Here is a 27,278-nt window from a genome sequence, read left to right as displayed (position 1 = left end):
GTCCATTCACAGGCTGCAGGCACAGGGACAACATAACTGTGGAATCCTAATTAGAAAAAAGGAGTTAGGCTGGCTGGAGCAGGGGAAGGCAAAGGGAGAAAGCAAATAAGCTATAAGTTTGTCTTTCTTCATGGTCCAGAACATATAAACAAAAAGAGGAAGCAGATAAGCTATAGGTCTGCTTTTCTTTATGGCCCAGGACATGTGGCTTCTTGCGCAGATAACATACATAACTCACAAACTTCCTGCTCACTATCAAACGCCTCAATTTATCAAACACCCCAGCTGACAGAAGAATGCAAGCTAGCTCCCTACTGCCTTGGTTTTCTCAATCAGCCCAAAAACCATCCTATAAAATCTCCAGCAAGCCTTTGTTTCTTTGCAGTCGGCTCCTCTCTTGCAGGCTGCCCGTTGCCTTCTCGAAACGTATTTTCCTACTTTCTCTAATAAATCTGCCTTTACCTCCAACTGTCTTGGTAAATTATTTTACCCCTGCACCACCAGCCCAGTTAGTCGACACTCCCCCGCGACGATAACCCCTCACCTTCCCAGCGGAGTCCTGCACCATGCTAACCTGGGCCCCTTGGGCATGCCTGCTTTGCACTCATGAGAAGACAGTTTTGGTCATTGTGGGAGCAGCTTGTAAAGGGCTCTTGTGACACTCCCAGCCTGGTATAAGGCACAGCAAGTGGAATTTCCTTCCATCAGCAGCTGTTTTGCAATAGCCCTGGAGGCCCATCTTGGAGAAATCTTCATTTTAGCTGACAGCGCTAGGAATTCTACCTGATGGAAAAGGAGCTTGATTTATAAACATATTCGCAATGCATTTTCATATCATTTTGCTGGGTAGAGAAGGCAGAGAAGATATGTCATGCTTACACATGGGATTGTCTCTGTTTTGGTTACCTCCTTTAGGGTTGGATGAGTGAATGCAGGAATCAATGAATGGGTGGATAATGGAATCCATGTATCCATCAGCCAGTAGTTTCCTGCAGCAGAACCACCCTGAGCACTTGTTAAAACACAGCTTATTGGCTGGACAGAGGTTCACACCTGTAATCCCAGCACTTTGAGAGGCCGAGGCAGGAGGATCTCTTGAGCCTAGAAGTTCGAGACCAGCCTAGGCAACATAGTGAGATCCCGTCTCTATAAAAATCATTTTAAAAAATAACTGGGCTTGGTGGCACTCGCCTGTAGTCCCAGCTACTCGAGAGGCTGAGGTGGGAGTATCACTTGAGCCTGGAATTCAAGGCTGCAGTGAGCTGAGATCGCACCACCGCACTCCAGCCTGGGCAAGAGCGAGACCCTGTCTCAGAAAAACACAAAAAACAAAACACAACTTGTTGGGCTCCACACCCAGTTTCTGATTCAGTCGTTGGGGGAAAGGGACGAGGCGGGGGGGGGGGGGGCAAAAAGAATCTGCATATCTCACAAGGTGGAGGTTCATGCTGTTACTGATCAGGTACCACACCCAGAGAACCACTAGCACAAGCAAGCCATCGGATACTTAGACCACGATAACTGTGGCTGCAAATTTTCTGCCTGATCCTGCCAAATAGCTCACACACGCAGTTGAAAATAAATCCTCTGACTCAGTGTTTGGGGGGTGTTGTGGGTGGACTGCCCACTCGACCTCCCATCACTTTCCTGGGTAGTAGTGTTAGATGTGAGTGTTGGAGCACGAATGGTGGTGGGTGTGCACGCGTGTGCACACCAGCTGTACTGCTGTCCCTTTGCACACCTCTAGTGCTGACCGCTGACCTTCTCCAGGTTCTCTCTCCTTTGCTCCCCAGAGCCCTTCTGAGTCTTCTTAGCCAGCGAAGAAGAGTAAGTGAACATCTAAGATCACAAGGAACCCTCTATTGTCTCCTGGGATTTGGTGCCATCTAGTGGCTAACTTGAGAATCTTTGCTCAGACTTAGAGAAACTTCTGGAAAATTAACTAAGTAGCCTGGGAAGGCAAAAACACCTACTTGTTTACCCTCTGAGAAAGGCTTCCTGAAGGGCAAGGACTGGCTCAACATGATAGGAGTCAAAATGGATTTCTTGCTCTCCTGAAAGCTGTGATAAAAATTAGAAGTCATCACAGAATCTCAATCACGTCTCACTGCATCTTCAGCTTGAATGATTTTCTAGAATTGATTTTCATTTCCTGAATGAAACGGAGTCAGGTAATACTAACTTGGTATTTGCCTCCCATCTCATTTCTCTGGGCCCCAAGCCCTGAACAGCCCAAGTATAGCAATCCAGTCCCCAAGGGGTCAGTGAAACTACAAAGAGATCTGTAGTTCACGGTACAGTTGGTACTGATAAGAGGGACATCAGGGCCTTAAAGTTATTGAGGGGTGGAATTGTTAATGACCACTGTGATCCAGACAGAAATCTAAGATATCAGCACACAATGCCACAGCAACTCAAAATCCTCATTAAGAGGTGCGAGGTATTGTAAATATGTGGTTTGGACTTTAACAGAAAATTTAAACTACTTGTTATGGGAACAAAGGGGAGGCAATCAGGGATCATAAAGGAAGCTGCTCCTTAAAGTTGCTGTTTGGGGAACTGTGATGGGTCTCAAAACGTGGTCTTGAGACCAGCAGCATCAGCACATTCTCAAGCAACATCAAAACTACTGAATTGGAAACTCTAGGGATGGGGCCTAGAAATGAATGTTTAAACAACCCCTGCAGATGATTTTGATGCACATGAATGTTTGAGAACCGCTGGTTTAAGATAAGCTTTAGATGCCCTAAAATACACCTGAGAGTGTTTATAGAGAATCTACTAATGAATTCATGGAGGAGACAATTTATTTCCATAACATAAACCTGCTTCTTTTTTATGTTTTGTTTTTAACACATAATTGTAAGCCTACTTATTTTTAAACATACAAACGTGCCTTCTAGTTTGTGGTGAAATAAAAAGGATTATTTATTTGCTTTCACTTCTTTGGATTTTAGAGAATACTATCTTGGTAAGTACAGTCTCCAAAAGTAGCTCAATAGTCCTGTAGACATGGTAAGTTTTTTTAAAAAAAGAATGTACAACTTTAATATTAATCAAAAAAATACAAATTAAAATAGCAATGAGATATCATTTCTCAACTAAAAAACTGGCAAAGATCAAAAAGAATAATGTGCATCAATAAGGAGGGTATAAGGGGGAAAATAAAACACACACTCCAAGTAGAAAGATAAAGTACCAGAATCTTTCTGGTAACACAAATCAGAAGCCTTAAAAATGAGTATATCTTTGACTCAGCAATCCCATTTCTAGGGATATAGCTTAGAAATAATTAATGATATATGCAACAATGAACATATAAAGATGCTAAATATTGTTTATAATTTTAAAATTAAAAATCTTAATTTTGAGGGAATTGTAAAGTCAATCAGTGTGCCCATATGACAGAACATAATAAAAATCAATCAGTACAAGATTTTTTCCAGTTTTTAAAAGGAAGATTTATTTAACAAGTTTCACTTAGTACAATACATCTAAATGGAAATCACAATACAAGGAAAGATTTAAACCAAAGCCTCAGATTTTCATACAAACGACACGACCAAACTTCTAAAGTATTGGTATTACATCTTAAAATTGTCCCGTATCCTTAAAAAAAAAAAAAAGTGTACACTCACGTGCCTTACAGGATATTAAACCAAAAAGCTAGAATTAACAAACATGCCAAATGTTTTCACTTTGAATCGTAGACACAGCTCCTATATTTGAGTTTTACAGAAAAGCATGTTTCTCAACATGCATCCGAAGTTTTCAATGTATTTGTGGTATAAGAGCAACATTTAACATAAGTGAAACTGCATTAACCTAAATACGCTTACTGCTTAGGTACACTCCTACAACATAACTAACTTGAGGAAAGCTAAAAATTGTTTTAACAGTTATGGTCAATACTGAACTTTGTTATTATGTCCTAGATGAATGTTTCAGTGTTCAAAATTACTGAGCTTGAAGTTTTAAAATAATCTCAACTTCCACTTTACAGTAAGCATGAATCACAAGCCTGTAATGCAAAACTGTTAAACTTAACTCGTTTTCTTAAAAAAGGAGAAAGAAAGATAAAGAAAGAGAAGCTGACCAAGAGTGATCAGAATCAATTATATTTCCCATTTACCAATCATACTGGATATACTAGACATCCCTCCCATTCTATTCAACTCCCACAAATGTACAGCTTTTATATCTGGAGTAGCTATTTAGTGCTCCTTCTCTACCTAAGCAAGGTTTGACTGATAGTCACTGGAGTTTTCCTGCAGAACTTGGTCATATCCACTCATACTGCTCTGACCACCATAACCACCTCCATAACCACCACTCAGCTGCTGGCTAGCAGGACCTCCATAACTAGACTGGTTGGATAAGCCCATCCCTCCCATCATTTGGCTACCATAAGCGCCACCACTTGCCCCTGCTGTAGAATTCAAAAAAAGTTCTACATAGCTGTGATCGTAAGCACCCCCACTTGTTCCTGCAGTAGAATTTAAGAAGAGCTCCACATATCTGTGTTGCATATTAGCTTTGTCTTTTGCCATAGCTGCCACAGCATCTTCATGAGTAGCAAATTCAACATCTGCCTCACCGGTAACTCTGCCATCGGGTCCAATTTCAATATGTACTCTCATGGGATTAAGAGGTGAGAAGAAATTATAAATATCATTCTCAGTGGCTCTGTAAGGTAACCCCCTCATGTGTACACAGTGCCCTGTGGTGCTCTGGAAACTGGACCCACCATCTCCGTATCTATGATCAGACATTCCTGAAAAACAGTAATTGAGGTCTCTTCCAAATCTATCAGACCCAAAGCCATATCCATCATTATAGCCACCATAGTCATCATAGCCTCCATACCCTCCACCATAGGCACCACGCCTCATCCTTTCAAACCCAGCTCCTCTGCCAATGCTATTATACCCTCTGCCAGCCCCCGGCCTATCATAGGGACCTGGCCGCTGCATAGCCATGAGCTTTCGAGGGGGATCATAGTGGGTTCGAACTTCAGCTCGGCTACTCTTGAAGATCTCAATGTACCTGTGCCCTATTCTTTCCTTGTGTTTCTTTAAGGCCTTCTCAGCTATCTCCTGTGAAGCAAACTGCACAAAGGCTTCCCCTGTGCTTCGCCCCTGAAAGTCCACTGGCAGTGTCATCCCATTTGGCACAATTTCCAACCCTGAAAAGAACTGAACAATCTCTTCCTTGCTACAGCCAAATGGGAGTCCTCTAAGCCGGACGAAGCCATCGTTGGCAGTATCAGGGCTATTCGGACCTGTATGCTTCAACACCCAATCCATTTCAACACTGTTAGACTTGAATACTTCAACGTATCTGTGTCCCATGGTTTCTCTGTCCTTCTTCAAAGCCAATTTCACTTCCTCTTCAGATTCAAGTTCAACAAATGCTTCACCACTTGGTCTGCCTTCTCTGGTGTAGATGAAACGAATACCTGATGTGCCATTTTGGATCTTGCAATCAGAGAAGAAGCGCATCACTTCATCGGCTGAGCAGGACCAGGGTAGGCCCCTGACCTTCACCACGAACCCCTCCCTGCCTTCCGTGCTCAGCATCATGGTGATTGTTGGGCTCTTGGTGGCAAGTTTGGCTCAATGCAATTTTGGTGTAGCTGAAAAAAAAAAAAAAAGAAGACTACTGTCATGGAAAAATGCTCGTGATATAGTAAGAGAAAAAAGCAAACTATTAATAGAAAATTCAATTATGCTGACAGCTTTTCTGTAAGACGTCTGTATAAACAGAGAGTTCACCAAATTTTTAACTCATTCATTTTTTAGCAGTTATTTATTCAATGCCTATTACGTGTTAGATACCATTAAAAATTAACAGCAATCGGCCGGGTGCGGTGGCTCACGCCTGTAATCCCAGCACTTTGGGAGGCTGAGGTGGGTGTATCACCTGAGGTCAGCAGTTCGAGACCAGCCTGGTCAACATGGTGAAACCCCATCTCTACTAAAAATACAAAAAATTGGCTGGGCGTGGTGGCAGGGGCCTGTAATCCCAGCTACTCGGGAGGCTGAGGCAGGAAAATCGCTTTTATGTACCCAGGAGGTGGAGGTGAGCCAAGATCACGCCACTGCACTCCAGCCTCAGCGACCAGAGCGAAACTCCGTCTCAAAAAAAAAAAAAAAAAATTAACAGCAACAAATCAGTGGGAGATGTCAACAAATAAAAGATGGCTATATCTGAATATATAAACATAAAAAACTTCACTAGATCAAAAGATTAAACAACAATTAAAACACAAACAAAACACAGGTTATGTAAGTTCTTTATATAATATCTTCATTATATAAAAATGTATGCAAATCAATAAAATCAGGGAAATATTTGGGCTCCAGAGATAAATGAAAAAAAGACATTATTGGGAATTCACACATTCATTTTAGAAACATTTTTTAGTTGCCATGTCCAATATTCGGCTCTGGCATACAAGAATCAATAAGCCCAGAATGGGCTTATGGTCCTACAGGAGCACTGACTGTCATTATTAAAGATGTAAATGCAAATATACATTATACTTGCCATGACCCTCTGAGTGGAGTGTAAGCATAGTATCAAAGAGGGACTAGTTGATCAGTTCTATGGTTGGAGGCCAAATGGTTAAATGAAACAGACTAATCTGCCCAGGGATCCATAAACATTTTTTTTTCTTAATTATGATGAAGCACAAATAGGAGAGGGAAAAGCAAGAGAAAAGACTGGCAAGGCATAGATCAGATCCCAAAGACTTTGATATAAAAACACTAAGCGCCTTTTAAGACTTTTAAACCGGGGAGTATGTAGGGTGACTTCACCAAAACTCTTTCAGACAGATCACCCTGGCAACAGCGTGGCACTCAAACAGAAGGGGGTCGACGTGGAACTAGGGAGATTAGTTAGAACTTGTCTCATAAATATATGTTAAAGGAATCGCCTAAGGCAACAAGAGTAAAATGGAGAAAAGATGTATCTACACATACCAAAAAAAGTGGAATCTGCGGGACTTGATAACAGATTAAGTATGAGAGAATACAGGTATAGGAGGATACAGGAGAGGAATCTGGGAAATGTTCAAATTTAATCAATCTTCCAGCAAGTTAAAATCAGAACTAATCGTTATTTTTCACCCATCAAGATAATGGAAATTAAACAGCAACAGTAAATCAGTGCTATGCAGTTCACAAACTAATACACTACCAGAAGAGTGATAATTGATATAAACTATTTCCTTTTTGATAAACCCCACTATATCCTGAAAGCAATTTGATAATATGTATCACGCCTTTTGACAGCAAATACATTTCAGTTATGTGCCCTAAGGAGATGATCTGAAATTCAGACAGATTTATGGAGCTATATATTCTTTGAAAAGTACTTTATTAAGAAAACGAATATTATGCATTTAATTTTAAAAGTTACAAAAATATTTAATAACATGAGAAATTACTTATGCTATAATTGTAAGTGACCCAAGAGCACAACTGCTTTACAATATCAACTGTGTACAAAATACATGTTCCCATACCCTTTGACACTGCTAGAATCCTTCCAGGAATCTAGTCAACAGAAATACTTACAAATGTTCCTTGCAGCACTGTTAGTAATGGCAGAAAACTGGAAACCTAAATAGCCATCATTAGAGGAATGGCTGAATGAATTATACTTTATCCTTAAACTGGAATGCAATGCAGCCATTTAAAAAAAATCTATCTGCCTTGACCCAGAAAGATCTCCAAAATACATTAAATAAAAGAATATACATAGTATGATCCTACTTATAGTAAAAGATTGGCATGCATGTATATACGTATGTAAATAAATAAAAGATCTGGAAGCAAACTTGTTTTTGAGAGAACTGAAGGGTGGGGGGGTGAAGTGGGCTTTTCGCTTTTTACCCTATATACTTCTATACAGTTTTAATTCTTTACATTTGCTATACTGGAATTTTTTTTTTAAGTTAGAAAGAACATATTAGTGGTTACTCTGAGTGGGAGGTTTATGGATTTTCCATGTTATTTTTCCAATTTTTTTATGCAGCCTTAAATTTCTACAGAAATAATTACTTTTACTTCAGCAAAAAAAGTAACATAAAACAAATTAAAATGTTTGCATTTCTGGGATTTGGTATAGGAAATTTTATAAAATTTTCTAATTTTGTATGTGGATGGTTTATCTGAAATGGTCTGGGAGCACTGGGCCTCTTGGAAACAAAGTACAAAGTGTAATAACGGCCATAAAACTACACTGAGGAAACGATTTAACAAACATTTACTGATTGCCGATTATGTGCCTAGCACACTGCATCTGCAGTGATAACAGTTTTCCTATTAACCATCCTAAGGTCTCAGTGACAGATTTACAAGCTGTTTTTTTATTTCATTTTGCAGGATTTTTTTTTTTTTTTTGCTTGCCTTATCCCTGGGATAACCCGTCCCATTTAATTCCCTGCACCGCTCTATTCCTTAAGAGCCCTTCTGTAGGGGCAGAGAGGTTCTACTTCATTACTGCGTCTCCTGGGAAGGCCATCAGGACTGCTGGCTAAAGTGGGAACCAGGACTCTTTGTGAGTTAAGAATTTGTGTATTTATATGTGTGTTATACACATTTTTTAAAAAACTGTAACGACATCAGGTTGAGCAGTCGTCTCCGGGTGGTGAATTATGTGTATTTTTAAATTTTATACTATATCGTTATTTTTCAAATGTTCGAAATTGAATATGTAGATTGTTGTTATCAGCAGAAAAATAAACATTATTCAAATACTCAATTCAGTAAAGTAATTTATTGGGCGCCTTTGTCAAGCACGCATTTGCCTAGATGTGACTCTACAGATAAAATTCACTTGGGGCCTCCCCCTACAGACAATCAGGCAGTGGAGACTGAGTGCCTGAATGGATAGACCAGCACTCAGACCACTATTTTCAGTATCTGTTTTTCTTAACTCAGGGCCGTGGTTTTCAAACGTTTTTCGCCTTACGGTCACCCTTAGGGGTCCCCCGAGACCGGCCCAGACAGACAGATATACAAAAACACATACACAGTCATGAGCGTCCACCATTTCCCCACCAGGCGCAGCACAGGCGGCTTCCCGGCACTGAGATGGGGGGGAGGAGGGAGAGAGCGCGAGGGGGGAGGGGAAAGCAGAGAACGAAAGAGGCGGAGGCGGCCCCCGAACCCCGCTTTGGTCTTCATCATCACCACCCCTGGGTCCCCAGTTCCCACCCACACACCAACCTCTAACGATACCGGGTAATTTTCCTCCTTCTTCCCTCAAACGGCTATAGCGAGACGGTAGACGACGACCAGAACTACTTCTGCTCACGTAAGCGAGTAATCACGTGAGCGCCTACGTCATGTGAGATCTCGGTCACGTGAGCAACTCTCGGCTTAAACTCGGGATCACTAAGGTGCCGCACTTCCTTCTGGTATGGAAATAGGGCGGGTCAATATCAAGAAAGGAAGCGGGTGATTGGTTAGCGGAACGTCTTACGTGACTGATTATTGGTCTACCTCTGGGGATAACCGTCCCAGTTGCCAGAGAAACAATAACGTCATTATTTAATAAGTCATCGGTGATTGGTCCGCCCCTGAGGTTAATCTTAAAAGCCCAGGTTACCCGCGGAAATTTATGCTGTCCGATCACCGTGACAATGCAGCTGAGGAACCCAGAACTACATCTGGGCTGCGCGATTGCGCTTCGCTTCCTGGCCCTCTTTTCCTGGGACATCCCTTGGGCTAGAGCACTGGACAATGGATTGGCAAGGACGCCTACCATGGGCTGGCTGCACTGGGAGCGCTTCATGTGCAACCTTGACTGCCAGGAAGAGCCAGATTCCTGCATCAGGTATCAGATATTGGGTACTCCCTTCCCTTTGCTTTTCCATGTGTTTGGGTGTGTTTGGGGAACTGGAGAGTCTCAACGGGAACAGTTGAGCCCGAGGGAGAGCTCCCCCACCCGACTCTGCTGCTGCTTTTTTATCCCCAGCAAACTGTCCCGAATCAGGACTAGCCCTAAACTTTCTCTGTGTGACCTTTCCTGGGATGGGAGTCCGGCCAGCGGCCCCTGTTTCTTTCTCTCTCTCTCTCTCTCTCTCTCGTTCTCCTTCTCTTTCTCTTCTTTCCTCTCTTTCTCTCTCTCCCTGTCCGGTTCTCTTTTTTTCACTGCTCCTTGCAGAGCAGGGCCACCCCATAGGCAGTGTGCCCAAAGTAGCCCTGCCCGGTTCTATTCAGACCCTTCTTGTGAACTTCTGCTCTTCCTCTGCCGGGTGCTAACCGTTAGAACATCTAGGGTGGGTAGGAGGAATGGGGAACTAAGATTCGTGCCATTTTTTCTCCTTTTGGGGTCGTGGATTTCTCGGCAGTATCTCGAGGGAGTTAGAGAGACCATAAGGTCGCTGAGATCTCTCCCACCTCGCCCATGAGCGTGGCATCAGGCTGGAAGGTTGACATGGAGGAACTTTATACATTTACACCTTTGGGTGAGGGTTGAGGCTGGATTAGATAGGTATTGAACATATCTGACCCTCACAATCCTTATCTGTAAATTGGGATTACAACCTTTCAATTTCAGGGAGCTGACAAAAAAAATCTGAAAAATAGTTCTTATCTCACACAGGTGAGTTTTCAAGGAGATAACCTATTTAAAGTACATAGCACAGCGCTTGACCATTCAACTGCGCTTACAGAGCAAATGTTCAATGGGAAAATGAATGTAAATCTACAAATCTGAATGAATATGTGTATTTTTCTGAAGAGAGGATATTTACCTTTCTTCAGATTCTCAAAGGGCTCTGTGATTTAAAAAAGGTTAGGAATCACTGATAGATGTTGGTAAAAGGTGGCAGTCACAGTACATTTCTGTGTCCATAAGTTATTCCTATGAATATCTTTACAGATAAAGTCAGGATGTTGGTCAGACATCACAGAAGAAATTGGCCTTCTAAGTTTCATGTGATCCTGTGGTACAGTATGTGTGGCAATTTTGCCCATCACGGATTTTTCTTTATTGGTATTTGCATCTGATTATAAAACTAATGCATGATCATTGCAAAAAATGTAGATAAAGAAGAGCAAAATGAAAATAAAGATTTCCCCCCACCGTTCCACCACCCAGAAATAATCATGGTTAAAATGTTAATATACAACCTTACAATTGTTTTCTATATAAATGAAAACATAGATTTCTTTATTTCATTATTTTCCATAAAAAATGGATCATGTTTATGTCATGTTTGGCTAATGGCAAGACCCTGGCACCCAGCCTGGGCTCAAATTCTGCCTCATTGTTACTTAGCCCTGTGACATTGGGTAAATTACACTTTTTTTTTCTTTTTTTTTTTGAGACGGGGTCTCGCTCTGTCGCCCAGGCTGGAGTGCAGTGGCACGATCTCGGCTCACTGCAAGCTCCGCCTCCTGGGTTCACGCCATTCTTCTGCCTCAGCCTCCCGAGTAGCTGGGACTACAGGCGCCTGCCACCACGCCTGGCTCATTTTTTTTTTTTTTTTTTTTTTTTTTAATACAGACGGGGTTTCACCATGTTAGCCAGGGTGGTCTCAATCTCCTGACCTCGTGATTCGCCCGCCTCAGCCTCCCAAAGTGCTGGTGTGAGCCACCACGCCCAGCCTTACTTTTTTTTTTGAGAGGGGGTCTCACTCTGTCACCCAGGTTGGAGTGCAGTGGCACGATCTCTGCTCAGTGCAAACTCCACCTCCCGGGTTTAAGCAGTTCTCCTGTCGTAGTCTCCTGAGTAGCTGGGATTACAGGCACACCACTACGCCCAGCTAATTTTTGTATTTTCAGTAGAGACGGGTTTCACCATGTTGCCCAAGCTGGTCTCGAACTCCTGGCCTCAAGTGATCTGCCCGCCTTGGCCTCCCAGAGTGCTGGGATTACAGGTGTGAGCCACCGCACCCGGCCTCTTTTTTCTTTTTCAGTCTATCATGCCTTGCAAATACGGTGGTTCTTCCTATGTGTTGGTTTTGATATTTATGTAATCAAACACATCAGTTTTTCCTTTCTGATTTCTGACTTTGGGGTCATGCTGAGAAAGTCCTTTCCTACCTGAAGATAATACAGTATATACGTTTCTTACTAGTATTTTTGTGGATTTTTAAAATATTTAAATCTTTAGTCCATCTGAACTTTGTTCTTCTATCAGAAATGCCACATTTAATAAATAATAAGTCCCATGGTATCAGATGGCTGGAAGGACCTCTTTCTAAACTTTGTTTAATTCCATTAATCTGTGTATTCTTATTCTAATGCTAATAGTTCCACACTAGCTTCCTTTTTATTTATTTATTTTTTTTTTTTTTTTTTTTTTTTTTTTTTTTTTTTTTTTTTTTTTTTGAGCTGGAGTTTCGCTCTTGTTGCCCAGGCTGGAGTACAATGTCACGATCTCGGTTCACCGCAACCTCCGCCTCCCAGGTTCAAGCAATTCTCCTGCCTCATCCTCCCGAGTAGCTGGAATTACAGGCATGCGCCACCGCGCCTAGCTATTTTGTATTTTTAGTAGAGATGGGGTTTCTCCATGTTGGTCAGGCTGGTCTCAAAACTCCCAGCCTCAGGTGATCTGCCTGCCTCGGCCTCCCAAAATGCTGTTATTACAGGCGTGAGCCACCACGCCCAGCCTTCATCTTTTAATGAATGTACATGTATGTAATCTTTTAGGTGAACTTTTTGTAATGTTGTGCCAAGTTCCTTAAAAAGCCCTTTTGGAAGCTGGGCAGGTGGCCCACGCCTGTAATCCCAGCATTTTGGGAGTCCGAGGCAGGTGGATCACTTGAGGCCTGGAGTTCAAGACTAGCCTAGCCAAAATGCAAAACCCTGTCTCTACTAAAGATACAAAAATTAGCCGGATGCGATGGCACATGCCTGTAATCTCAGCTACTCGGGAGGCTGAGGTAGAAGAATCGCTTGAACCGGGGAGGCAGAGGTTGCAGTGAGCCAAGATGGCGCCACTGCACTCCAGCCTGGGCGACAGAGGGAGACTCCATCTCAAAAAAAAAAAAAAAAAAGATAAAAAGGAAACCTAAGTACTCTTGGGCTTTGTTAAGGATTTTGTTAAATATACAAAGGATTGCAGGGAAAATTAACTTATTTTTAATATTGAGTATGCTTATCCAAGAGCAAAATAATATTTCTCCATTTATTCAAATCATTTAGGAGCATCATAGTTTTAACATATGGGCCTTGCACATATCTTAAATTTATCTCTAGGCATTTTAGGTTGTTCAGTTGTTCTTGTGAATGGGATATTTTTCTCCAAATAGGATTATTGTTGATATCTGTTGATTATGTTAACTTTGTAGTTTCTGACTTTACTGAACTGTCTTCTTAGATCTAATACTCTTTTCAATTTCATCATATATTTCTCATTCCTATTTTGTTTGGGGTTTTTAGGGCAGGAATATTAACGGGATAAGAGAGACAAAAGAAAATCTGGAAAAACAATTCATTTTACCTTACATTGCTTGTGATTACTACCACACTATTACTGAGTTGGAAAAAATTGTGAAATCCCAAGGTGCCTAATAAATAGGAGGTACCTAAGTGTTCATTTAATGAATTGTAATGATTATTGGAATTTCTCTTTCAGTGAGAAGCTCTTCATGGAGATGGCAGAGCTCATGGTCTCAGAAGGCTGGAAGGATGCAGGTTATGAGTACCTCTGCATTGATGACTGTTGGATGGCTCCCCAAAGAGATTCAGAAGGCAGACTTCAGGCAGACCCTCAGCGCTTTCCTCATGGGATTCGCCAGCTAGCTAATTATGTGAGTTTATAGATAATGTTCTTGTTCATTCAGAGGACTGTAAGCACTTCTGTACAGAAGCTTGTTTAGAAACAGCCCTCATGGCTGGGCGTGGTGGCTCACGCCTGTAATCCCAACACTTTGGGAGGCCGAGGCGGGTGGATCACCTGAGGTCAAGAGTTCGAGACCAGCCTGGCCAACATGGTGAAACCCCAACTCTATTAAAAATACAAAAAATTAGCTGGGCATGGTGGTGAACGCCTGTAACCCCAGCTACTTGGGAGGCTGAGGCAGGAGAATCGCTTGAACCCAGGAGGTGGAAGTTTCAGTGAGCTGAGATCACGCCATTGCACTCTAGCCTGGGCAACAAAAGAGAAACTCCATCTCAAAAAAAAAAACAAGAAAAGGAAAAAAAGAAACAGCCCTCATGACACTTAGAAAGTAGAATAGCTGGCTGTTATCTGAACATTGAATTGTAAGGCTTATCAGGTGGACTTTGCATTCCATCAGCAGACAATTTTTTTTTTTTTTTTTTTTTTTGAGATGGAGTCTCATTCTGTCTCCCAGGCTGGAGGGCAGTGGCGCGATCTCAGCTCACTGCAAGCTCCACCTCCTGGGTTCACGCCATTCTCCTGCCTCAGCCTCCCAAGTAGCTGGGACCACAGGCACCCACCACCATGCCCAGTTAATTTTTTGTATTTTTAGTAGAGACGGGGTTTCACCGTGTTAGCCAAGATGGTCTCGATCTCCTGACCTCGTGATCCGCCCACCTCGGCCTCCCAAAGTGCTGGGATTACAGGCATGAGCCACCGCGCCTAGCCTACAAATGTTTTGTAATAGCTCTTGAGGCCCATCTTGGAGTTCTCCTTTTGCTAAAACCACTGAACTCTCTAGGAGGAAAAAGGAACTTGGTTCTTGACATATGTGTGCATGTATTTCCATATAACCTTTAGGAAGCTATTGCAATGGTACTATAAACTAGAATTTTAGAAGATAGAAGGAAAATATTCTGGAGATCATTGAAGAGAAATGGAGTCCAACACTAGTTAAAGATGATGAAGACAGATTTTTTTTTTTGACGGAGTCTCGCTCTGTCGCCCAGGCTGGAGTGCAGTGGCACAATCTCAGCTCACTGCAACCCTCCACCTCTTGGGTTCAAGTGATTCTCCTGCCTCAGCCTCCCAAGTAGCTGGGACTACAGGCGCACACCACCACGCCCGGCTAATTTTTGTATTTTTAGTAGAGACAAGGTTTCACCATATTCGCCAGGCTGGTCTCGAACTCCTGACCTTGTAATCCGCCCACCTTGGCCTCCCAAAGTGCTGGGATTACAGACATGAGCCACCACGCCCGGCCGATGAAGACAGATTTTATTCAGTACTACCACAGTAGAGGAAAGAGCCAAGTTCAATTCCAAATACAACAAAGACAGGTGGAGATTTATAGCCAATGAGCAGATTGAGGGGGTCAGTGGATGGAATATTTAAGAAGACATCAAGGGTAGGGAGCTTCTTGCTAAAGCTTCATGTACTTAAACAAGAAGGGTGGGGGATGAGGGAAATTGATCAGATATCAATGGTGGCGGTATTGACTTAGCAGGATTCTTGCTAAGAGGTCTTGCTAGGACAGACATAGGAAGCCAAGGTGGAGGTCTAGTCGAAAAGAAGGCTCATCAGAGAAGTCTAACTAAAGTTTGGTCAAGAGAGTCTTTGTCAAGGTAAATCTATCATTTCCCTCAAAAGGTAATTTTCAGGATCCCATCAGGAAGATTAGCATGGCTGCTAGCTTTCTCCTCAGTTCTGGGCTATAGCTCACATGCCTAGTTTGAACTAGCTCAGCAGAACTGGGGGATTTATTCTTTGTCTTCCAACAAACTCATCTGGATGATTTTGGGGGTTTGTGGGGAAAAGCCCCCAATACCTGGTGAAGTAACCTTGTCTCTTCCCCCAGCCTGGAATGGTTCTCTCTTTCTGCTCCCTCACGATTGTGCTTCTACAATGGTGACTCTTTTCCTCCCTCTCATTTCAGGTTCACAGCAAAGGACTGAAGCTAGGGATTTATGCAGATGTTGGAAATAAAACCTGCGCAGGCTTCCCTGGGAGTTTTGGATACTACGACATTGATGCCCAGACCTTTGCTGACTGGGGAGTAGATCTGCTAAAATTTGATGGTTGTTACTGTGACAGTTTGGAAAATTTGGCAGATGGTATGTTTCATTCCAGAGATTAGCCACAAAGGAAAGAACTTTGAGGCCATGGTAGCTGAGCCAAAGAACCAATCTTCAGAATTTTAAATACCCTGTCACAATACTGGAAATAATTATTCTCCATGTGCCAGAGCTCCCATCTCTTCTCTTTCAGTTCATTAATTAATTCATTCATTCATGTAAAATCCATGCATACCTAACCATAGCTAATATTGTGCACTTATAATTCAAGAGGGCTCTAAGAGTTAATTAGTAATTGTAACTCTCTATAACATCATTTAGGGGAGTCCAGGTTGTCAATCGGTCACAGAGAAAGAAGCATCTTCATTCCTGCCTTTCCTCAATATACACACCATCTCTGCACTACTTCCTCAGAACAATCCCAGCAGTCTGGGAGGTACTTTATACAATTTAAGCACAGAGCAACTGCCTGTCCCTGCTGCTAGTTTAAACATGAACCTTCCAGGTAGCCTCTTCTTAAAATATACAGCCCCAGCTGGGCATGATGGCTCATGCCTGTAATCCTAGCACTTTGGGAGGCTGAGGCGGGTGGATCACTTGAGGTCAGGAGTTCGAGACCACCCTGGCCAACATGGTGAAACCCCATCTCTACTAAAAATACAAAAATTAGCTGACTTTGGTGGCACATGCCTGTAATCCCAGCTACTTGGGAAGCTGAGACAGAAGAGTCACTTGAACCTGGGAAACAGAGGTTGCAGTGAGCCAAGATCGCACCACTGCACTCCAGCCTGGATGACAGACTGAACCCCATCTCAAAAAAATAAAATAAAATAAAATAACTATATATATAGCCCCAGCTGGAAATTCATTTCTTTCCCTTATTTTACCCATTGTTTTCTCATACAGGTTATAAGCACATGTCCTTGGCCCTGAATAGGACTGGCAGAAGCATTGTGTACTCCTGTGAGTGGCCTCTTTATATGTGGCCCTTTCAAAAGGTGAGATAGTGAGCCCAGAATCCAATAGAACTGTACTGATAGATAGAACTTGACAACAAAGGAAACCAAGGTCTCCTTCAAAGTCCAACGTTACTTACTATCATCCTACCATCTCTCCCAGGTTCCAACCACTTCTCACCATCCCCACTGCTGTAATTATAGCCTAAGCTACCATCACCTGGAAAGTCATCCTTGTGTCTTCCCCTTTATTTCACCATTCATGTCCTGTCTATCAACAGTCCTTCCACCAGTATCTCTAAAATATCTCCTGAATCAGCCCACTTCCTTCCATCTTGACTACATGCACCCTGGCCTTCCAAGCTACTATCGGCTCTCAACCAGACTGCTGGGACCACCTGATCTCTCTGCTTCCACTCTGTCTCAACCCCCATCTATTTTCCAAGCAGCACTAGAGTTATCATATTAAAATGTAAATATCAGTTTTTTTAAAAGAAAAAAACCCTGAGACTTAACAGAGTTATAAAATATATAAATGTCATCATCAGTTCCCTGCTTAAAACCCTTAACTCGCTTCCAATTGCACTTGGAATGAAACCAAACTGCACTGATCCAGCCCTTGCCTGCCTCCCCAAAGTCCAAGGGGTCATGGCTCTTTCCCTGGCTACACTGGTTTTCTTTCTGTCCCTCAACACTGCAAGCCTATTGCTGCCCCAGGGCCTTTACACTTGCTTTTTTTCTGCCTAGAACAGTTCTTCCCCAAAGATTTTTAAAGGGCCGGGCTCCTTAACATTGAAGTCGCAGACCAAACGCCACATATGCAGACAGTTCTTCTCTAACTACTTTAAAATAGCCCTCTGTCCATTCATTCTTCATCACATTAACCTGTTTAATTTCCTTCTCAGAGCTCCACACTATTTGGAAGTGTTGACTTGTTACCATGTCTCCCCACTAGAGTGTAAGTTTCATGAGGGCAGGGACCTTGTCTGACTTTGACTGTATCCCTCGCATATGGTTAAGTGTTGAATAGTTATTTATGGAATGAATCCCTATTATTCCCTCATTATCTCTGCAAAAGTCTTTTTTCTCAACATCTTAAACCTGATATCCCACCTGCCTATCTACAAACTTTTTTTTTGCGACAGAGTCTCACTGTCACCCAGGCTAGAGTGCAGTGGCGCCATCTCGGCTCACTGCAACCTTCGCCTCCCGGGTTCAAGCGCTTCTCTTGCCTCAGCCTCCCAGTAGCTGGGATTATAGGCGTGCGCTACCGCATCTGGCTACTTTTTGTATTTTTAGTAGAGATGTTTTCACCATGTTGGCCAGGCTTGTCTCGAACTCCTGACCTCAGATGATCCACCTGCCTCGGCCTCCCAAAGTGCTGGGATTACAGGCATGAGCCACCGTGCCCAGCCTCTACAAACTTTTTATTCCATTAACAAACTATATGCCTGGGATTTAAGTTTTCTTAATACTTGATGGAGTCCTATGTAATTTTGCAGCTTTTAATTTTACTAAGATCATTTTAGTTCTGATTATAGAAGTAAATTAACTTTAAGGGATTTCAAGTTATATGGCCTACTTCTGAAGCAAACTTCTTACAGTGAAAATTCATTATAAGGGTTTAGACCTCCTTATGGAGACGTTCAATCTGTAAACTCAAGAGAAGGCTACAAGTGCCTCCTTTAAACTGTTTTCATCTCACAAGGATGTTAGTAGAAAGTAAACAGAAGAGTCATATCTGTTTTCACAGCCCAATTATACAGAAATCCGACAGTACTGCAATCACTGGCGAAATTTTGCTGACGTTGATGATTCCTGGAAAAGTATAAAGAGTATCTTGGACTGGACATCTTTTAACCAGGAGAGAATTGTTGATGTTGCTGGACCAGGGGGTTGGAATGACCCAGATATGGTAAAAACTTGAGCCCTCCTTGTTCAAGACCCTGCAGTAGGCTTGTTTCCTATTTTGACAATCAAGGTAAATACAGGTAAAGTTCCTGGGAGGAGGCTTTATGTGAGAGTACTTAGAGCAGGATGCTGTGGAAAGTGGTTTCTCCATATGGGTCATCTAGGTAACTTTAAGAATGTTTCCTCCTCTCTTGTTTGAATTATTTCATTCTTTTTCTCAGTTAGTGATTGGCAACTTTGGCCTCAGCTGGAATCAGCAAGTAACTCAGATGGCCCTCTGGGCTATCATGGCTGCTCCTTTATTCATGTCTAATGACCTCCGACACATCAGCCCTCAAGCCAAAGCTCTCCTTCAGGATAAGGACGTAATTGCCATCAATCAGGACCCCTTGGGCAAGCAAGGGTACCAGCTTAGACAGGTAAATAAGAGTATATATTTTAAGATGGCTTTATATACCCAATACCAACTTTGTCTTGGGCCTAAATCTATTTTTTTCCCTTGCTCTTGATGTTACTATCAGTAATAAAGCTTCTTGCTAGAAACATTACTTTATTTCCAAAATAATGCTACAGGATCATTTTAATTTTTCCTACAAGTGCTTGATAGTTCTGACATTAAGAATGAATGCCAAACTAACAGGGCCACCTATCACTAGTTGCTAAGCAATCACACTTTCTTGGTTTTTCAGGCAGACAACTTTGAAGTGTGGGAACGACCTCTCTCAGGCTTAGCCTGGGCTGTAGCTATGATAAACCGGCAGGAGATTGGTGGACCTCGCTCTTATACCATCGCACTTGCTTCCCTGGGTAAAGGAGTGGCCTGTAATCCTGCCTGCTTCATCACACAGCTCCTCCCTGTGAAAAGGAAGCTAGGGTTCTATGAATGGACTTCAAGGTTAAGAAGTCACATAAATCCCACAGGCACTGTTTTGCTTCAGCTAGAAAATACAATGCAGATGTCATTAAAAGACTTACTTTAAAATGTTTATTTTATTGCCAACTACTACTTCCTGTCCACCTTTTTCTCCATTCACTTTAAAAGCTCAAGGCTAGGTGGCTCATGCCTGTAATCCCAGCACTTTGGGAGGCTGAGGCGGGCAGATCACCTGAGGTCGGGACTTTGAGACCCGCCTGGACAACATGGTGAAACCCCATTTCTAATAAAAATATAAAAATTAGCCAGGTGTGGTGGCGCACGCCTGTGGTCCCAGCTACTCTGGGGGGCTGAGGCATGAGAATCACTTGAACCCGGGAGGTGGAGGTTGCATTGAGCTGAGATCATGCCACCTCACTCCAGCCTGGGCAACAAAGACGCCATCTCAAAAAAAAAAAAAAAAAAAGCCAGGCACAGTGGCTCATGCCTGGAATCCCAGCACTTTTGGAAGCTGAGGCAGGCAGATCACTTGAGGTCGGAAGCTGAGGCAGGCAGATCACTTGAGGTTAGGATTTCGAGACCAGCCTGGCTAACATAGTGAAGCCCCGTCTCTACTAAAAATACAAAAATTAGCCAGGTATGGTGGCGAGCTTCTGTAGCCCCAGCTACTCAGGAGACTGAGGCAGGAGAATCACTTGAACCCGGGAAGTGGGGGATGCAGTGAGCCAAGATCACGCCACTGCATTCCAGCCTGGGCAACAGAGCAAGACTCCATCTCAAAAAAAAAAGTTCTATTTCCTTGAATAAAATTTTCCGAAGTTTAAACTTTAGGAATAAAACTATTAAACCCGTATTTACTCATCCAGATACCCACCCCCCTTGTTGAGGTTCTCTCCCAATTATCAAAATGTGTAGCATATTTAACTACCAAGAGCTAAACATCATTAAGACTGAAATGTATTAAGAAGGATGTATAGGCCAGGCACGGTGTCTCACGCCTGTAATCCCAACACTTTGGGAGGCCAAGTCGGGCGGATCACGAGGTCAGGAGATGGAGACCATCCTGGCCAACATGGTGAAACCCCCTCTCTACTAAAAATACAAAAATTAGCCAGGCAGGTGGCAGGCACCTGTAATCCCAGCTACTCCAGAGGCTGAGGCAGGACAATCACTTGAACCTGGGAGGCAGAGGTTGCAGTGAGCTGAGGTTGTACCAATTGCACTCCAGCCTAGGTAACGAGCAACACTCCATCTCAAAAAAAGAAAAAAAAAAAGATGTGTAATTTGGAACTGTTAAGAGGCATTTTAAAGAATGGGTATTTTGTCTCTTAAGATTCTTCCACCGGGGAGTTTGGCCAGACCTGGTGGCTCACACCTGTAATCCCAACATCTTGGGATGCTGAGATGGGAGTTTCACTGAAGGCCAGGAGTTCCAGACTAGCTGAGTAACAAAGAGAGACACCCAACACAAAAACTAATATTAGCCAGGTATGGTAACAGGCACCTATAGTCCCAGCTACTCAGGAGGCTGAGGCAGGTGGACCACTTGAGCCTGCAAGCTCAAAGCTGTAGCAAGCTATGATCCACACCACTGGCACTTACGAGGGAGACCCTGTCTCAAAAAAAAACAAAAACAAAAACTCCACTGGGGGGTTTCATACATTAGAAAACCTATTCTTTGTAGTTATTTTGGTATAAATATATCTACTTTAAAATGTGAGGGGGAATGTCAAAATGTTCGAGTGTAAGACCAAGTCCACAGACAATGTTATATATGTTACAGTGTACTGTGTCTGGAGAACAATGCCAAAATTCTTTATTAAATTAACTGTTATAACAAAGATCTGACACTTAACTCTTAGCAAAGACATCTCATATTCACTATGAATGTGTTACTGACTACTCCCTATTAGCCTGAAATGTGTCTACTCACATGATAACCAATAACCATTGCATAATGACAAACTGCCTCATAAGGCCCCTAGTGATTGAAGTGCCAAATTAGAAAATTGCAACATATGATGTGAACTCAACCAGTCAGCTTCGATGCAAAACAAGTAGTACCAGTAAGAGGCATAAATTTCCCCACAAGCGGAATTGTATTGATGGCTCTAGCTTATTCCCTCCCAAAAGATGAACGGCAAACAAATGAAGTGAACATAAACTCAAGATTTTATTGTCTTCATAATAAAAGATGACACTTAGAACTGGATCACTTGGCCCTGTAACAGAACAGAAAAAAGTTGTTTTGTATTTTGCCATGAACTACTGCCCCATTAAGAACATTATCTGTTCCTAAAATACTCACCATGCTGTTAAGCTGCCTCATTCTTCCTTTGCTCCTTGTAGCAAAAGACCTCACATATCTTTAGCTATAGATCTAATATTTTTAGGATTACCCCTGAGCTCTATGCCACAATGAATAGATGTTCACCTTTTCAAATAAAGCTATGAAAAAGATTGCACCTTCCACCCATAATTATATACCTTTCTCTTCTTATCTCCTCCCAGTTCAAAATGCTTGCATCTTTTAATAGCCAGCATTCTCTTAGATCTGCAGTTGGGCTCAACGCACTCAAGCCTTAGCACAATCTTCTTTGTAGTTTTAGCCTGAAAAAAAATTAAATTAAAGCCTTAATAAATAACTACAGAAGATCACTTTCTTCAAAAATGACTACTTTAAGTACTATTTAAAGCAAAGCATTGCAAATGAATAGTGGGGCAACTATTCATTTGCAATGCTTTGCTTTAAATAGTACTCAGTATACTCTTAAGCCATAGGGAGAAAATAATCTAAAAATCAGTGAATTTAAGAGAAAATGTGTAGAACTTGTGGACTAAAAAAAATAAAGAGAAGGCTGGGCACAGTGGCTCATGCCTGTAATCCTAGCACTTTGGGAGGCCGAGGCAGGCAGATCATGAGGTCAGGAGTTCGAGACCAGCCTGACCAACATGGTGAAACCCCATCTCTACTAAAAATACAAAAAAATCAGCCGGGCATGGTGGCACGTGTCTATAATCCCAGCTGCTTAGGAGGCTGAGGCAGAAGAATCACTTGAACCCAGGAGGTGGGCGGAAGTTGCAGTGAGCAGAGATCGCACCACTGCACTCCAGCCGGGGCGACAGAGTGAGACTCCATCTCAAAAAAAAAATATATATATATATAATATATATAAATATATATATAAAACATATATAAAAATATATAAAAATATACATAATATATAAATATATAAATATATAAAGAGAAAATGTGGTAATAGCAAAGATGGCATGTCATCCAGTTGTCATCAAGTTTGAATCCAAACCCCATTCAGATCAAACATCCTAGAGCTTCCTATCAAATGGGCAACTCATCTTGCCACCCTGAACTTGTGGCCATTCAGCAGCTCTGCATAGTTCTTTAATCCCAACAGTTTGTGAGGCTGAGGCAGGATCACTTGAGCCCAGGATTTTGAGACCAGCCTGGGCAACATAGTGAGAACCCCATCTCTATAAAAGATCAATAAATTCTAAGACTACCTACAGTTATGTCTAGAATTTATGTCCATTCAACTGAATTATTTAACTCAAACTACACTCCCCACTAATCCTCAACTTTTTTTATTGTTCTTTTTTTTTTTTTTTTTTTGAGATGGAGTTTTGCTCTTGTTGCCCAGGCTGGAGTGCAATGACGTGATCTCAGCTCCTTCTCCTGGGTTCAAGCAATTCTCCTGCTTCAGCCTCCTGAGTAGCTGGGATAACAGGCGCCCACCACCACGCCCAGCTAATTTTTTCTTTTTTTTACTAGAGATGGGGGTTTCATCATGTTGGACGGGCTGGTCTTGATCCCCTGACCTCAGGTGATACACCCGCCTTGGCCTCCCAAAGTGCTGGGATTACAGGCGCGAGCCACCACGCACAGCCTTGATTGCTCCTTTTACCTAAACAACAGAACTATTGTTTACAAGTTTTCTATTTACCAAAAAATTGCAAACATGCTACAGAGTTCTTATAAACCTTACCAGTTTCTCATCTTACATTAGTATGACTCATTAACAAACCAACACTGATGCCTTATTAACTCAAGTCCATACTTTTTTTTTTATTTCCTTATGTTTTTCTAATGTCCTTTTTCTGTTCTAGGACCCCACCCAGGACACCACCTAATATTTAGTCATCATGTCTCTAGACTCCTTTGGCTGTGGCAATTTCTCAGACTTTTTTGATGACCTTGACAATTTCAGCACTACTGGTCAAGTATTTTGTAAAATGCCCCTCTTGGGATTTGTTATTTTCTCATTAGATAGGGTTATGGATTTTTAGGTTTAAGTGTCATTTTCATCACACCTTATCAAGGGTATATATCAACATGACTCGTGACTGTTGATGTTAACCTTGATTACCTGGCTGAGGTAGTGCTTGTTAGGTTTCTCCACTGTAAAGTTTTATTGCATTTTTTCTTTGAGGTACAAACAATCCAATTACACTCTAAGTTATTTTAAAATATGTAACTAAGTTATTGACTTTAGTCACGCTGTCGTGCTATCAAATAGTTGGTCTAATTCATTCTTTTTTCTTTTTGTACCCATTAACCATCCCCACCTCCCCCCACCAGAAGTTCTCAGCTTCTGGTAACCATCCTTCTACTCTCTATATGACAAGTCCACTTGTTTTGATTTTTAGATCCCACAAACGAGAACATGTGATGTTTGTCTTTGTGTGCCTATTTCACTTAACATAATGATCTCCAGTTCCACCCATGTTGTTGTAAATGACTGGATCTCATTCTTTTTATGGCTGAATAGTACCACTGTGTATAGGTGCATTTTCTTTTTCCCTCTTTTTTTTTTTTTTTTTTTTTTTTTGAGATGGAGTCTTGCTCTGTCGCCCAGGCTGGAGTACAGTGGCGTGATCTCGGCTCACTGCAGCCTCTGCCTCCCAGGTTCCAGCGATTCTCCTGCCTCAGCCTCCCGGGTGGCTGAGATTACAGGCCCACACCACAAGCCCAGCTAATTTTTGTATTTTTACTAGAGACGGGGTTTCACTATCTTGGCCAGGCTGGTCTCGAACTCCTGACCTCAGGTGATCCACCCGCCTCGGCTTTCCAAAGTGCTAGGCACAAGCCACCGTGCCTGGCCGCGTATAGGTACATTTTCTTTATCCATTCATCCCGATGGACACTAAGGTTGCTTCTAAATCTTAGCTATTATAAACAATGCTACAACAAACATAGGAGTGCAGATATCTCTTTGATATACCGATTTTCTTCTGGGTATATACCCAGCAGTGGGATTGTTGGATCATATGGTAGCTCAATTTTTAAATACTCAATTTCTTAATAAGCTTGCCCCTTTAGCCAGAGTTCTGCTGCTGCTAGTTTGCAGTTCTTAATAGGCCAAAACCTAGTTAGAACCTCTGTCTTCTAAACAAGTTATCCGAATGTGAAAAGGTATAAAAAAAGCATTCTTTTTGCCACCCTGAGATCAAACCACTTACTGCATCCAAATGAGCACTAAAGTAATTCCTTAATACTTTCTGGAGCTAAACTGCACAAGAAGCAAAGTGCCAAAAGAAATGCTGTGTTGGAGAGAATGCTCCGTTCCAATCATCGTGCTAATTACTTTAAGAGTTAGCCAAATCACCTAAGGTTTGAGAGTAAACAGAAACTCGCTCAGCCTGAGAATACAGAATTCAGGAGGCTAGCAAAAAGGCCTAAATGGCTATTCTATAAGAGTTTTAAGACTTCACGAGAACAGGTAGTTGACTGCAGGTTTCTGTGATGAGAAACAACAGAACAATTCTTAGTGCAACCAACAAGCGAGGATTCAGACATATTGACAGATAAGGAACAAGGCAAATGAAAGGATTTACCAGTGTACTCACACTTCAGTTCTTAGGAAAGCAGGGCACATTCCTCAATTTTTTGCCTCTTCAGAAGGGAAAGGATAAAAAATCGTAAACACTGAAATAGTGCAGTATTGTGGACTAGTCAGACATGAGTTGCATTCCCAGCTCCATCACCTACTAGATATATCAGTGCAGTGAAAACTTCGCTAAACTAACGCTATACCTATATCATGAAGTGTGTGGACTAGAGACAAGTGCATATCCTTACGGCAATTAACTGGGAAACGTCAAATAGTAACTACCACTCACCTTTTTCCGGAAAATCGGCTTAGTTTGCCCACCATAGCCACTCTGCTTCCTGTCATAACGCCGCTTTCCTGGGAAAACGAATTGGTATTTGTTATAAAACACTGAAGATCAGCAAGTAAGTCTTACAGGTTTTATCTTAATTTCGCAGCAGAAATATTAACGCTCAAGCCAGGCGCGGAGGGAAAGAGACCCGGACTCGTATGTTATTCTACAACACAAATGTCACATTAACACCAAATTATGCGGAATCCATCTTACCCTGGGCGTACAGAGAATCCTTGCCCTTCTTGTACTGTGTCACTTTATGGGGTTGGTGCTTGCCACACTTCTTACAGAAAGTCCGGCGGGTTTTAGGGACGTTAACCTAGTAAAGAAACAGTTCAGAACGTGCAATGTTATTTGACCACAATGGCACAACGCCCTACCTTACCCAGCTAAAGCTGAGGCACTCCAGGAGGACTCCTCATTACTTGCTACCTCTGACTACAGGGTGGGCCAGCCCCATGTGCTTCAAGCAGAGCTTCCTCCCTCCGTCGAGCCCCAAAGAGGGAAGAGACCTCATTAACTCCACCCCCGGCTAACTCTACCTCTTTGAACCCATCACTTCAATTCCTGGCCCCGTAGCCCGGTCCCTCTAGGGTTGATCCCGGCAAGATTGGGTTGCTCTGATATATCGAGTCCACACAGGAGCCTGGACCCATCCCGGCATAGCACGGGCGACGAAGGGGGGGAAAGATTAAGCTGGATGTTACTCGGCCCCCACCAGCAAGTCCTACCATGCTTGCGTGAGCGCTATCGGCGCGGAAAGAAAGAAACCGCGCGGCAAACGGAAGTATATAGGAGGTTCCCGATCGCACTTCCTCATGGGAGTCGGTAGGAGCAATCATAGAGTGTAAGGCTCAGCGCAGCGCCCTCGGGCGGCTGAGAGGACTCAGTTCGGAGCCGCGGGCGGGAGCTTAAGGAAGGACTCCGCCTAAAGGGTGGTCCACTCACCCCGACTTCCTCCCGCCCCGCAGCTTTCAACGTTTCGTCACTTTATCTCTTTTGGTGGACTCTGCTACGTAGTGGCGTTCAGTGAAGGGAGCAGTGTTTTTCCCAGATCCTCTGGCCTCCCCGTCCCCGAGGGAAGCCAGGACTAGGGTCGAATGAAGGGGTCCTCCACCTCCACGTTCCATTCCTGTTCCACCTCAAGGTCACTGGGAACACCTTTCGCAGCAAACTGCTAATTCAATGAAGACCTGGAGGGAACCAATTGTTCCAGTTCATCTATCACATGGCCAGCTGGTCCATTCAACAAATGGTTATTGGATGCCCATTATGTGGCAGGCACTGTTCTGGGGGAGGGGCACAGTAATCTAATAGGCTTATAAATGTACAATTATGAACTAAGTACTTTGAAGAAAAGGAACAATGATTGGCATTAAAGCAGCACCCTTCTGTTGAGGGAGTAAGTCAGCAGCTCTAGGTTCTGAAAAG

At 42.6% G+C, this 27,278-nt stretch overlaps 3 protein-coding genes across 4 annotated transcripts; 1 reads left to right on the top strand and 2 right to left on the bottom strand.

Annotated features, from left to right (window-relative positions):
• Window positions 1-3,436: 3,436 nt before the first annotated feature.
• On the bottom strand, window positions 3,437-9,450 carry HNRNPH2 (heterogeneous nuclear ribonucleoprotein H2). Of its 2 annotated transcripts, none has more exons than XM_009439360.3 (2): window positions 9,252-9,450; window positions 3,437-5,635 (listed from the first exon to the last, which is right to left on the bottom strand). In XM_009439360.3, the coding sequence occupies exon 2, from the start codon at window positions 5,580-5,582 to the stop codon at window positions 4,233-4,235; it is 1,350 nt and encodes a 449-aa protein (XP_009437635.1). In that variant the 5' UTR covers window positions 5,583-5,635; window positions 9,252-9,450; the 3' UTR covers window positions 3,437-4,232.
• A 105-nt stretch (window positions 9,451-9,555) lies between these two features.
• On the top strand, window positions 9,556-19,772 carry GLA (galactosidase alpha). Its single transcript, XM_003954034.6, has 7 exons — window positions 9,556-9,849; window positions 13,603-13,777; window positions 15,785-15,962; window positions 16,830-16,921; window positions 18,633-18,794; window positions 19,012-19,209; window positions 19,480-19,772. The coding sequence occupies exons 1-7, from the start codon at window positions 9,656-9,658 to the stop codon at window positions 19,768-19,770; spliced, it is 1,290 nt and encodes a 429-aa protein (XP_003954083.3). The 5' UTR covers window positions 9,556-9,655; the 3' UTR covers window positions 19,771-19,772.
• Window positions 19,773-21,566: 1,794 nt separating this feature from the next.
• On the bottom strand, window positions 21,567-26,801 carry RPL36A (ribosomal protein L36a). Its single transcript, NM_001242635.1, has 5 exons — window positions 26,579-26,801; window positions 26,061-26,166; window positions 25,803-25,870; window positions 22,152-22,274; window positions 21,567-21,886 (listed from the first exon to the last, which is right to left on the bottom strand). Exons 1-5 carry the CDS (start codon window positions 26,687-26,689, stop codon window positions 21,866-21,868), a joined length of 429 nt encoding a protein of 142 aa, NP_001229564.1. The 5' UTR covers window positions 26,690-26,801; the 3' UTR covers window positions 21,567-21,865.
• Window positions 26,802-27,278: the final 477 nt, after the last annotated feature.

This window comes from Pan troglodytes, chromosome X (genome assembly GCF_028858775.2).
Source record: "Pan troglodytes isolate AG18354 chromosome X, NHGRI_mPanTro3-v2.0_pri, whole genome shotgun sequence".
Lineage (NCBI taxonomy): Eukaryota > Metazoa > Chordata > Mammalia > Primates > Hominidae > Pan > Pan troglodytes.
This window is presented reverse-complemented; position numbering and strand designations above follow the sequence as displayed.

What these genes read in the sequence shown, in the direction of transcription:
- RPL36A (NM_001242635.1), bottom strand. Translation starts at nt 26,689, where the DNA reads ATGATTGCTCCTACCGACTCCCATGAGGAAGTGCGATCGGGAACCTCC. An exon ending in ATAGCGCTCACGCAAGCATG is followed by an intron (nt 26,167 to 26,578) that starts GTAGGACTTGCT and finishes TTTCTTTACTAG; the next exon opens with GTTAACGTCCCTAAAACCCG. An exon ending in AGCCGATTTTCCGGAAAAAG is followed by an intron (nt 22,275 to 25,802) that starts GTGAGTGGTAGT and finishes ATTTTTTTTCAG; the next exon opens with GCTAAAACTACAAAGAAGAT.
- GLA (XM_003954034.6), top strand. Translation starts at nt 9,656, where the DNA reads ATGCAGCTGAGGAACCCAGAACTACATCTGGGCTGCGCGATTGCGCTT. An exon ending in TTCGCCAGCTAGCTAATTAT is followed by an intron (nt 13,778 to 15,784) that starts GTGAGTTTATAG and finishes CTCTCATTTCAG; the next exon opens with GTTCACAGCAAAGGACTGAA. An exon ending in GTTGGAATGACCCAGATATG is followed by an intron (nt 18,795 to 19,011) that starts GTAAAAACTTGA and finishes TCTTTTTCTCAG; the next exon opens with TTAGTGATTGGCAACTTTGG.
- HNRNPH2 (XM_009439360.3), bottom strand. Translation starts at nt 5,582, where the DNA reads ATGATGCTGAGCACGGAAGGCAGGGAGGGGTTCGTGGTGAAGGTCAGG.